The sequence below is a fragment of the Barbus barbus genome (assembly GCF_936440315.1).
Source record: "Barbus barbus genome assembly, chromosome: 39".
Lineage (NCBI taxonomy): Eukaryota > Metazoa > Chordata > Actinopteri > Cypriniformes > Cyprinidae > Barbus > Barbus barbus.
In genome coordinates, this window is record NC_136717.1 from 14,756,676 (window position 1) to 14,770,606 (window position 13,931).

At 36.4% G+C, this 13,931-nt stretch overlaps 1 protein-coding gene across 4 annotated transcripts in view; it reads left to right on the forward strand.

Annotated features, from left to right (window-relative positions):
* LOC306858741 (ankyrin repeat and sterile alpha motif domain-containing protein 1B) overlaps positions 1-13,931 on the forward strand; it is a 174,332-nt gene that overhangs the window by 79,452 nt on the left and 80,949 nt on the right. For all 4 annotated transcript variants that reach the window (XM_079399426.1, XM_079399427.1, XM_079399428.1 and 1 more), the window contains 2 exons: positions 1,435-1,585; positions 10,859-10,995. In XM_079399426.1, the coding sequence (XP_079255552.1) occupies positions 1,435-1,585; positions 10,859-10,995 (288 nt within the window). The remainder of the gene's footprint in view (positions 1-1,434; positions 1,586-10,858; positions 10,996-13,931) is intronic.

Here is a 13,931-nt window from a genome sequence, read left to right on the forward strand (position 1 = left end):
GGCTGGTAAAATCACTCTGGACCCTCACATCCAGCACACTCCCTCTTTAAACTGTTACCGTCTGGTCGACACTACAGAGCTCTGAGCACCAGAACGACCAGACACAGGAACAGTTTCTTCCCTCGGGCAATCCATCTCATGAACACTCAACAATAAACATGGAACACACAACTATAATACATTATCCAATCACCACACTCACTTATTTTATTTTTATTTTCTCATTTCTAATTTGTACATACTTCACCTGTACATACATAGTTGTCTATATTATATATTGTGTTTTTGCTGCTTTGTACATTGCCTATTTGGATATTTGTATATTATTCTTTTATTATCTGTGTCCTGTCCTGTTGCTGTCTTTCTGTTGCACTGTGTAGCTTCTGTCACTACAACAAATTCCTTGTATGTTAACATACTTGGCCAATAAAGCTTATTCCGATTCTGATACAATCACCTAACAACACTCTAGCAATCAACCAGAAATTGCAAAATCCGGTCGATAGGAACTACCTACAAACCACAGTAGACACCCTAGTAATGCTGTAGTAATGACGATCAACACTATCGCAAATATCTAGCAATGCCCTGGCAGCTGCCTACAACAATGTATGTCTTGGAGGCAACTTTTGCACGGGCAAACGCCAATCCTGCTTACTACTATAAACTTCCTTTTTTTCACACAACCTAATTGGACGCTAATTAGCTTTGTGTTTATGAATAAACATGCCTACACTAATACATGCTGAACCACGTTTATATGTGTTTTAAACCACTTGCATCTGAGTGTGTATGGAGAGTGAGTGTTTAATTTACTCTTAACCAAGACCTGATCTTGAGTGTCTGTATGGAATTAACTGATCGGCTGTATTGTAGACAACTCAAAAGAGAAACAGAGAAAGAGACAAAGGTCTTTCTTTCAATCCCATGTGATAAATCGCTCTGCCCCTGTACCCGGCGCATGATGGATGTGTCTAATGCTTGCTGGGTGATGCAGCATTTGGGACTGACAGGTAGAGTAATAGTCATCTGAGAAGAAATCGATGGGGTTCATGGGAAATAAGTACGATGACAATGGGGGCAGCTTGGCCTGTGCTGTGTTTACTTTGAGGGATGGTTGCCCTCACACGCCTGCTGTGTTGCACCCATGAAGACAAACAGGCAGCAGGAGGTGATGGCAATGTTTCATTGAAGATGATGGAGCAGGGTGTCATGGGTGGATGTTTATCTCTGTCATTTGGCGCGTGAGATAGAACGGTCGATCTTCATTGAGAGAAGCTCTCAATTGGATGCTGAGTGTTTTTTTTCACACAAGAAAAAACTTGGTGCCTTTTTATAGTTGATGTGTAATGTTTTTAATTCTATCTATCCATCCATCTTTTGACTATCTGTCTGTCTAAAGACTCTGGTTTGTGTTATGTTGTTTGTGTGCAGGACAAGCGATGTGCTGAAATTGCCCATTCTCCATCACTGGATGTGTTTTTACCAGAGGAGGAGGACAACCCTTACGAGTCAGTGGCTACAGCTGTCACACGCAAACCCAGCTCTCTGGACATCCACCTCCACAACGCCTGTCCTCGCAACGGTTAGTAACTTCAAATCAATGAAAACTAATAAAATAAATGAAAACTAAATGAAAATCAATGAAAACTAAAATGAAAAAAAAAAAAAGATACTTCATGCACCTCAGTAAATTCAGCACCATTCAGTAAATATAAAACGTCATTATCAGTGCATTTTTATTTCATTATAGGAGGTATTTCCAGGACAAACTAAATATTAAATAACAGAAAATGGGCAGGACTTTATTGTATTATTTGGGAATTGATTGGATTGTCAAAGTGGAAGTTACTACTACTATTACTACGGCTAATAATAATAGCATTCTTCTTCTTAGTATTATTGTTATTAATAATAATAAGAAGAATAAGAATGATAACCAACATAATTTATAATTATAATAAAAAATAATGTATAAATATTTATGAATAATTTTTGCACTTCTCACAATCTACTAATTTGACAATGGATACAATAATAATAATAATGATTCTTATTCTAAATATGTATAAATGCTTCACAAACCATTTATTATTATATTTTATCACGTGTAGCTCCAACCAGCTCTGAAACACCTGCCTGGAGGTTTACAGTAATCCTGAAGACCATCTTTAGTAGGTTCAGGTGTATTTAATTGTGTTTGGACAGTGAACGGTGGCCCTCCAGGAACTGAGTTGGACACCCCTGTATTATAACTTATCCCTAGTGAAAAATAAATATACTAAAATGTATTTGCAATACATTTATTTCATGTTAAGTATACTACAAATACATTTACATATTTATGAACTTAAAAATAGCCTGCAGTTGTACTATTAGTATACTAAATTGGTATACTTAAAGTCTGCTAAACTGGAACAACTAATTTTGTATTTAATGTTGTTTAATTACGCTGTAGTAGTGCTGAAGTTCAACTAAAGGTATACTGAAGTATATTTGATTGGGCTAAAGATGTTGTTACGTGTTGCTGCAGTAGGAGGCAGGAAGATGAAGGATTCAGAGTAATAAGGTTGTTTAATAGTACGAACGTATTCCACAACAGAGATAACCGCATAAACATAACTTAAAGACACGACTAAGACTTCTACAGAACTCAAGGCTTATAAGGAACACAAACTAATGAGGAAACAAGATGATTAATACTAGACAGGTGAAAGGAATAAACGATGATTAACTAATGACAGGAAACCGACCAAATAAGGACAAACAGGAACTAAACTGAAACCAAACCGTGACAGATGTATACTCTAAATATCTTGCATTTAAAGACCGTTATTGTTCAAAGATCATACAGTCCTCATCAATGGTGACATTAAAACACATTTAGGCTTAATATTAAGAAATATACATTGTGCACAAGTAGTACTTCAAATAAAGTTTAATTATAATTTTTATATCAGTAAGTCTCAAGCGATATGTCAGTGTGTTAATAGTTTTGAAATATACTTATTATGAAATAAATGTATTTTAAATATGTTACTTTTTTACTGGGGATATTCTAGCATATTATAAATACTTCACAAAACAGCTGTCCATGCTTTATTTTTAGACCAATAAGAACATTGGGCCCCATGGCACCCCCCTCCTCCTCTTGTGGTAGTGTTTAGGAAGATGAGTGTAGTGCTGGGATGCCGCAGTTCTTTCCTCTGGCATCATTCCTGCAGTAAGGGTTAGGGTTGTCGTGGAAACAGCTTTAGCCTTACCCAGAGAGGTTGGTGAGTCACCTGCAAGTTGTCATGGAGACAGTGAGCCGTGTTGCCTGTAGGCCAGTGATTCACACCTGATGCAGTCGCTGTTTATCTCGCAGACTACTCTATTAATGTAGCAGCACAGTCCTGCGGGACTTCACTTCATCTGTGTGTGTGTGTGTGTTTTATGAAACTATTTCCTGTGCTACTGTACTGTAACCCTCTGTTGGTGCTTGTGCGGATGTTTGAGTGAACATTTGTGGATTTTGACCAGCTCTATTTTTGGCTTCTCGATATCTCCACAAGCATGGAATCACAGCTTGCAGGACTCTTTTCTCTGCCTGATTATAGTCAACACTGCAGGAAAGCACAGGACCAATCAAAACACTCGCACCGGTACATCCAAGAATAAACAGAGATGCTTGAACATCACCGTTATGACAGGATAATCACTGTGTTGGGTTGAATGAATTCATGGTGTCCAAGGACAAATTTCTTAGGGTGCATTTTGATTTCATGTTGTCTAAAGGCGAAGTTTGCAGTTTTTCTCATTTCTGTCACAGTTGAATGTACAAGTAATAAGAGAAACAGAAATTTGTGCTCATAGTTCACCTCTCTTGGCCATATCCTGTGTGAGTCTATGCAAGAATGTTAACCATGACTGGTAAATAATGACTTGCAACCAACAAAGAGATTGTGCAATGTTTGGTAAGACTAAAGCAATATGTGTTTAAAATGAAAAGATCATGGAAGATGATCATGAAAGCTAACTTTTAAACTCAACAGGCAACAGGAAACAAGGTGGGAAACTAGTTAACCGGCTGTTGTCTTTTAGGTGTCGTCTAGGTAACCATTTCCACCCAGGTTTTGCAACAATATTGTGTTAAGATCAGACTGACTGTGTAGGATTTGCTGAGGATTTATTAAGTGACAGCTTGTCAAAAACAGGATTTAGGTGGAAAGAATCAAGACGTGGCTCAGCATAAGTTCCGTTACATCTGCTTTGGTGTGTCTTTTCCTGTTTATTTATCTCTTCTGTGTCCCTATCTTCTGTCTGTCCCCTCCTTGTCTTCTTCCTCTTTTTTTTTTTACTTAAATGAGCAAGTCGTGCTCATGTGATGAGCCTAATGTAAGACTTTTTTCCAGTATGTGGCCTCAGATTACAGTAGTTTAGCTGTCTCCAGTCCACTCTTATCCAACATTAACATACCTCAGCAAATCATATGTCTGTTTTTCTTTCAAGTGTTTATCAAAATATGTACAAAATCAATTGTGAAATTATGGTGGTGTGAAAGAAGACAAAATGGGCATGAATATAAAGAATAATTTTTGTTTCAGTACTTTGATATGGCTGGGTGAGCTCTTAAAGCAGCCAAAATAAGATAATAACCAGCTGTTGTGATGTCTTTTAAGCAAAGAACAAAAGAAAAAGAGGCGATCAATAACTTTTGTAAATTAAAGGATTCATCTATATTTAATTTAGAATTTAGTATTTGGTAACTTTATTCAATTTATGTATATTTTCTACTTGTTGAAGGGCACAAGTAAATGTGACATTTATTACAATGGGTTTATATGAAGATTGTTTTAAGTTCACTTAAATTTGAAGTTGTTGTTTTTAAAGTATAATAAATGTAATTGATAGCTCTCAGTTATACTGTGGTGTTGAATGGATGTAGTCAATGGTTAAATATGAGGGGTAAAACTATTTCATAGAAGCATAGTATCGGTATCAGTCATACTTGCCTTCAGTAATAAAAAAGATACCATTATAAAACATATTAAAAACATGCTGTCTTTACAGTATGTGATTGTCTACATTAATTTGTAGATTGTGAAATTATTGCAATATAAAAGTATATTTAAAAACAGTAATGTTAGGTGGGATTATTTGTGATTAATTTCAGAAAAAATGTGCTATCAATTATTTTCTTTAATCAATTGACATATATATTAATTATTTAATCGTTCTTTAATTCTTTAATCAATTGATATATGTATATGTGTATATATGTATATCATAATATTTAATTCAACATTATTTTAATTTAATTTAGTTAATCAAAAATGCTTTGACCAATGTGGTGGGGTGAAGACATGGGCTTAAATACAATATAAATAAATTCAACAAATTCAATTTATATATATTACTTTATTCAATATAAATACAAAATGTATTGAATTATTGTTTTATTTTTTTTCTTCTAGATTCACTGGAAGTACCGAGTCCAGGCAGGGTGTCATTCAGTAAATCCATCAGTCTAAAATGTACAATATAGTACAAGAATCTCAGGCAGTTGCATCATTAAATTTGGTAGTTGTACCACCAAAACTGCACATAATAATATGTTTGGATATCTATATTTCTGTGCAGCTGGAGTAATGGCCTGCTAATCTTTCAGTATCATTGTCTGAAGAGTCTTGGTGTTCCCATGGCTCCTACATGCCTCATTTCTCCCTCAGTACTGCAGCTCAGAAAGGTTAATGGCTAATGGCTGAAAGAGTAAAACACAAGTCGAGTTCATCCCCGGCTTCCTGCCCATTACCAACAGGGTCAAGCCCCACTGAGCTTCCTACCGCAGTTACAGATCCGCCCGCTGTTATCGCAAAAACAGCTGAGAGCAGTTTTGACAGTCACACTCTTTCCCACCAGCTCCGTTAGGATCTCTCTTTCTCACATGCACTCGTACGATCCCCCCCAGCGAGGACAGGTTTTTTGATCCACCGCGAACATTTTTTTAAATGGGACTCTGACAGGCGTTAATAAAGAAAGTACAAATATAAGCATGTGTGCAAGCGACAATCGAGTCTGCCATTTTGTTTCAATTATTAACGCCGCTCAGTTTAGTTTAGTGGTTCATGAATATTCCACCATCATTTGCATACTAGAGGAACCGAGCTCGTCAGTATTCATGACACTGGTGTTTGAAGGGAAGAAATGAGCCGTGTGTCCGTGTGGACCCAACTGACTTAATGGCATTTCTGTAATTCATTAGTCTGCTCAGCGTTCACCATGAATACAGAATATAATTTTATCATATAATTTCAGTGTCAGTCTATAAGGCTGACATATGTTGGTTAAAGTACTTGCGTATGAGTGAGGTGAAGTGTGAAATATTCAAAAAAGAGTGTGTATTATCGCTGAGCCACAGTGGTGGGTTTATTGTGAAACATGCTAAGGTTTCAAATGTGTGCGAAGACAGGAAAAAACACCATGAAATAGCATGATCTATGATTACCCAAGGCCCGTTTAAATGGCTTTAACGCCGATGGTTTCTGTTATTGTCTTTCCCAGACATGCATTTACCTAGCTAACTAAATGAGGACATACCATAGTCATCTATTGTTTTTATATAAAGCTAGTTGTAAGTACGTCTTATTTACCCACCCTTAGGTTGTTCTGAATATGCATGAAACCTAAATATATACATTGTTCCTTTCAACATAACGCGGAATTTTGAAGAATATCATGGCTTTTTTCAGTTTAATGGAAGTGAATAGGGACTGGGACTGCCAAACTCCAGAACAATGTTGCTAAAATAAAATGTTTTTTGGTAATTTATATAAAGCTGTAAAAAAATATAAATTTTAGATTAAAAACTTAAAGAACGAAAATTAGAAATGTACTAAAATGACTAAAACTGCTATAAAAGTAAATCAAAGCTAAATAGAATACATACAAAAACAAATAAAATTAAAATATTAATAAATAAAATAAGTACTATAATAATATTTAAATAATACTAAAATATCACCTCTCCAAAAGGTTGAAAAAAATCTGCTAAATGCATTACGAAAGTGGTTCATATAATTTGTGCACTATATATAAGGTCTTCAAGGGAAAGAAATACTGGAGCTCTCCTGGAGTTCTCCTGGGGGCTCACAATTCTGGCTTTTTTTCTCACAATTGAGAGTTTACATCTCGCAATTGCAGTTATAAAGTCAGAATTGTGAGAAATAAACTCGCAATTCTGACTTTTTTCACAGAATTGAGATATAAACTGGCAATTGAGTTATGAAGTCAGAATTGCGAGATAAAAACTCAGTTACCTATTTAAATTTTTTATTCAGTGGCGGAAACGGGCATCCATAACACTGGACATTAAAATAAATAATAATGTGTTTTAAGTAAGTGATTTAAAATTTTACCTTTTCGGTTACTTAAGTTGGAAACTTAAATTATCTCAACAAATGAGAAGTTCTTATAACTAATTGCAGCAGCCTTTTTTTTAACAGTGAATGGTCTGATTTCACTCTCAACCCGATTGATCTTGACTTCACTGACTCACAGAATCAATAATCTTTTCCAACTCACCGGAGAGGAAGATGTTCAGTGAATAATGACTTAAATTTCAGTTTGTTGCCACATAGCACCATAGTATTGAGGTACCAATCTATAATTTGAACAATTTTTATAATATATTTATGGTGCTTTTTGATCATTTTTGAATCTGGAAAGCTCTGATTCTACATGGAATATTAAAAATGTTCCTTTTGTGTTCAATAGAAGAAAATTATACAAGGTTGCATTGACCCTGATGATAAAGGTGATGAAATGAATATAAATAATTTTTTTCTATTTTGTTCTGTTAGATTAGGATTGCTTTCGGGGACTGTTGTGTCCCTAAGTAAACATATGTGCATGCTTGGATTTGATGTGTTTTATTGCCTAATTACCTGCTTGTTTACTGTTACGGTGGAATACAGGGGAAAATGATACTTTTTGCTTTAAGTCTCTAGTGTTTTGACTATGGCAAATCTTGTTGCTCATCTCCTGCCTTTTAGTTGGCAATCAACTGATTTGAAAACAGAAGGAAAGGAAAATGAGGAGGGTGTTGAATAAATGAATGCAGCTGCATGCATGCTGTAGGGCTTATTGACTCACTTGGTAGTCACTCATTTAGAGCTAACATAATCATGCCATACTGTTTTCTGCATTCCTTCATGCAGGACTGGAGAAACAGAGATTGCACCTACAGGGATGAAGTTACCGTTTCTGAACAGCATGGCTTTCACACAGTATGAGCTGTGTGTGATTGATGGAAAGGTTTTTCTCAGTAATTTGGTGGAGGAGTCAGATGTAACCCAACCTTCACCTCGTTCTACTCTCTTTCTTTCTCTTTTCCTCTGTTTCATCCCTCATTCACAGAGAGTGATCCCACTCTAGGGAAATCTGCTCAGACGATAATGTGATCCCACTCCTACACTGCAGTGTGTGTGAATGTATATACAGTACACGTGCTATTTTCAGATTGTGTCTTGAAACCAAAACGCACATATACAAACTGATCTGAGGGATGAGATCTTATTACTAACATTGTTAATTATAACTATACTGGTAATAGATTTTTCTCATAGGATTGAGAACAATGCAACAGAAGTTATGACATTGTACAATGCATGCTTCCCTTAAAAAGTACAATAGTGGTACCATGATACAGTAATGGTGTCAGATGGTAACCATTGAGCTCAATGTTTGCAATAGTCATGCTTCATGGTATTTGTAAGGTAATTCAGTTAACCAAAATTGTAATCATTATTTACCTATATGGCTGAGTTTGGTGTTTGTTGGAGCTTGTTGGTGTTTGGTTTTGTTGGGTAGAGTTTGTTGGTATTTTTTGGTGTTGGTTGGAGTTTGTCGGTGTTGGATGGATTTTATTGCTATCTAATGGAGTTTGTTGGTGTTGGATGGATTTTATTGCTATCTGATGGAGTTTGTTGGTGTTGGATGGATTTTATTGCTATCTGATGGAGTTTGTTGGTGTTGGTTGTGGTTTATTGGTATCTGATGGAGTTTGTTGGTGTTAGATGGATTTTATTGGTATCTGATGGAGTTTGTTGGTGTTGGTTGGAGTTTATTGGTATCTGATGGAGTTTGTTGTGTTGGAGTTTATTTCTATATGATGGAGTTTGTTGGTGTTGGTTGTGGTTTATTGGTATCTGATGGAGTTTGTTGTGTTGGTTGGATTTTATTGGTATCTGATGGAGTTTGTTGTGTTGGAGTTTATTTCTATATGATGAAGTTTGTTGGTGTTGGTTGGAGTTTATTGGTATCTGATGGAGTTTGTTGTGTTGGAGTTTATTTCTATCTGATGGAGTTTGTTGGTGTTGGTTGTGGTTTATTGGTATCTGATGGAGTTTGTTGTGTTGGTTGGATTTTATTGGTATCTGATGGAGTTTGTTGTGTTGGAGTTTATTTCTATCTGATGGAGTTTGTTGGTGTTGGTTGGAGTTTATTGGTATCTGATGGAGTTTGTTGTGTTGAAGTTTATTTCTATCTGATGGAGTTTGTTGGTGTTGGTTGGAGTTTATTGGTATCTGATGGAGTTTGTTGTGTTGGAGTTTATTGGTATCTGATGCAGTTTGTTGTGTTGGTTGGAGTTTATTGGTATCTGATGCAGTTTGTTGTGTTGGTTGGAGTTTATTGGTATCTGATGGAGTCTGTTGTGTTGGTTGGAGTTTATTGGTATCTGATGCAGTTTGTTGTGTTGGTTGGAGTTTATTGGTATCTGATGGAGTCTGTTGTGTTGGTTGGAGTTTATTGGTATCTGATGGAGTTTGTTGTGTTGGTTGGAGTTTATTGGTATCTGATGGAGTCTGTTGTGTTGGTTGGAGTTTATTGGTATCTGATGCAGTTTGTTGTGTTGGTTGGAGTTTATTGGTATCTGATGGAGTCTGTTGTGTTGGTTGGAGTTTATTGGTATCTGATGGAGTCTGTTGTGTTGGTTGGAGTTTATTGGTATCTGATGGAGTCTGTTGTGTTGGTTGGAGTTTATTGGTATCTGATGGAGTCTGTTGTGTTGGTTGGAGTTTATTGGTATCTGATGCAGTTTGTTGTGTTGGTTGGAGTTTATTGGTATCTGATGGAGTCTGTTGTGTTGGTTGGAGTTTATTGGTATCTGATGGAGTCTGTTGTGTTGGTTGGAGTTTATTGGTATCTGATGGAGTCTGTTGTGTTGGTTGGAGTTTATTGGTATCTGATGGTGATTCTTGTGTTTGCTGCTTTCTTCTATGTGGATTCTTATTAAATACTCACATTGGAACTTCATCTGTCTACCTTGTCTTCAGTCTGTGCATGCACATTTACCCAGTTAGATTTTTCTCATCAGTATAAACTGACCTTATGGACCACACATAGATAACAATGTAAGAGCAACAAACATTTTGATTGATTTTACAAACTAAGATGAGTTGAAATTATTTTCTATGTTAACTGACACTGACAAAAGCTCACATATTAATAAAACCTTTCACCTCTGTGTGTCACACACTGGATTTCAGAGTGTTAAAGGTAATGGTGCAAAGGCTCTGCGTTAAATGCTCAGTGTTCTGCCATTTCATTAGTGTTGAAGGTCCCCTTCGGAGACTTTTCCAGCTAATGCTGGAAGTGCGTTCATTCAACTTCTGCATCATTTAGTTTCTTTCCAAAAGCCCTTTTGCTTCCCATAAGTAGCACTTCTGGCCAGTGACTTTAAAATCAATGGCTGTAATACATTTGTCTGCCTAATTTTGTCCTAGAAGTCACTTCAGGCTCATTGTTTTTAATGTATGAATCATGTGGTTTTAATTTCAGTGTAGCTCAATCGCTCTGTTTTTTTGTCTCACTGAAGGCCACTTCTCACATGTGTCGGTCAGTGATGCTGAGCGAGGTAACCATGGTGACGACTCTACAGGCCTGACTCCTGACTGCTCGCCTCCTTCACCTGATACAGCCCTGAGGAACATCGAGAGAGTTATCCGCCCCCAGGTACACAAGCGCGCACACGCAGGGACACACGTGCACACATAGTCTATTATGTTGTTCTGCTCTCAAGGTTAATGGTGCTCTTTTAGATAAAACATAGTCTGGCAGTAACTATCGCAGCATCTGTGTGTGGGAGTCATAGATACACACACACACAAGAGCAGTACTGTCTTACATCTACGCTTAGATACTGAGCATTCTTCATCTTAATTATACGGCTATTATAAATATGCACATGCCCGACGGGCGGATTCTCTTCATGCTTTGATATGCAATTGTCCCAAGCCGTCCTCATTTTCACTCTTTCTTCAAACTTGAGGGTTTTTATTTGATTAGCATCACTTACAGTATAGTAAGATCAAGCTTTAGTGTTCCCAAAAAGTGCCTGGACAATTAAAAACGCATCCAAATAAATGAATATTAATAATATATTATATTCATTATTAATTATTATAAATCTAAATTAATTATACATTACAAAACGTACATTGTAAAGTTGTAAATAAAACAATTCTATTAATATTAATTGTTATTTATAATTCTAAATTACAAAATGTACAATGTAAAATGTTTTTTTCTACTCTAAAACTTCACGTTTAATTCAATGTTTTACTTGCAATTTACTTGCAGTTTATTTGTAATTATTTCTGAAATATGCAAGCAAAGTCTAATTGAAAATTCATCCTGCAATAGCTTTTTTTCAGTGTTTAGAAGATTATTCACTAACAATATGCCACAATTCATGAGCATAAAAGAAATGAAATGGATATATAATTTTATAGGATTGCTATAAAATGTTCCTAAACATCTTTTTTTAAATTAACCCAATTCTGTTTACTGCCTGTTTTCTGTGTGTGGTAATAGTGGCACGTTTATGAGAGTTGCGCTGACCTTTGCAAATTAGGCTCTATCTAGTGCTATATCAGTGCAGATAGGGCCTGATTAAACTGGATTGCAGGTGGTTATTGAATAAATAATACCAATTGGGACCAGATAATGTGGCTCAGAATAGTCAAATGACTTCAGAGAAAAGCTTCAGCATCATTTGTTTACAGTTACCACTTGGTTAGATATTTTATATTTAATGCACGTGATATTCATATGTTTGAAACTGTGGCTTAGGTTATCTATTTGAGGCCACTGTGTATGATGCTGTCTCTTTTCTGCAAAGTCTCTTTCTCTCTGTTGGTTTCCTGCTCTGTGTTTGTGACTTATTATTCTCTTAGAAGAGTGTGAATGGGCCCTTTTTCATCCCCGTCAGAGTGCTCAGTGCTTCCTATCAGAGTCATGTTTGTCCTCTTTTCAGTCAACCACAATCCCTCGTTTATCTGCGCTGGCCCTCTTTCGGGCTGTGTTGTCTGCATGCTGAGTGCCCGCAGGATTAGAAAGAGACACAACTGTGCACATTCTTCCCCACTATCTTCAACAACAAACTCCACAATGCTCCAGTCGGGCTCATGACGTGTGCAGTGCACTTTACTAAAGATTGATTTCATTTTTTTTCTTCATTTCAAACTGTGCTTTAGTGGTGCTAAGTGCAGTCTATCTTCAACTGGTGGTGAACAAGTCACATGTGACTCTCTCTTACTTATTTTATGCCTTTTTATTTATCTTTATCTTTTCTGCGAAAAAACTTCAAAATAATGCTAATTTAGAACCAGATGGTCATTATCGCAAAATAGAACCCGCCACCAAGCTATGTACGCAAATGTACCAAATGAAATTTGATTTCCAATAAATATGGGTTATAAAAAATGTTGCACATGCATCAAAACTCTGCATGCATGACACAGCAAGTCTATATTAGTGGTAGCTAAATCATCACACAGCACTCATGATCACTAAAGTGGGCTTCCATCAGAACTGACGAGGGCTCCGGCACACTGATGGGCCAATTGAGCTCCTCATTTGCTCTATGCACAAGTGGAGAGGAGTCTAGTCACGTCTGTTAATCATAAGCTCTACGGCCCATCCAGGTGTGCCCCTGGTTCCCTTGGGAGAAAGGAATAGACTGATGAGGGATCATTTGCCTCTAGCTGCATTTAAATCTCAACATAAGGCACCATTGATGAAGTGTCTGTTCATAAAGAGAAATCACCCAGGGGTTAATAGCCTGAGCTTGTAACTGAAAAGTTGTAGGTTCAAACCCTGAAAGGGTTGGTCATTGAGCTGTCCTCATTTAGCAAGAAACCTAACCCCAGGTTACTACAGGGAGATCTTCACTTTAATTTAAAATTCTGCTGCTCCTATTGTGACTTTGTATACTGCAAGTTGCTTGAAAAAATAAACTAGCCAGAATAATGTGGCAACTATTCTATTCTATTCTATTCTATTCTGTTACCTACTGTATATAAGTTCTATTAAAAAAGCCTAGTGAGTTGCCTACATAGACAGCATTTTTAGACAACATAAGCATGCAGTCATACGACAAATAGACATTCTATTCTATTCTACTTTACTCTCCATTACATATATAAAACCTATAGTTGCCTGCATAGATAGCCTAGACATGCAGTCATATGACAAATAGATTTTCTATTCTATTCTGTTCTGCTCTGTTCTGTTCTGTTCTATTCTATTGCATACACGAGTTCTGTTCCAAAATCTAGTGAGCTGCATAGAAACACAGTCATAACACAAATATATTCTATTCTATTCTATTCTATTCTATTCTATTCACAAGTTATTTTCCACAATCTAGTGAGCTGCCCACCTAGACAACATTTTTAGGCAGCATATTAGGCAGTGATTTTTTTATTGGCACGCATTCATAGGACAAATAGACATTCTATTCTATTCTATTCTATTGTAATTACACATATAAAGTCTGTTCCAACATAGTGATCATCCTAGATAGATGTTTTAGGCAGCACAGGCTGTTCTATTCTGCAGATAAAAGCTCTATTCTAAAAATGATGGAGCTGCCTACCTAATGACTG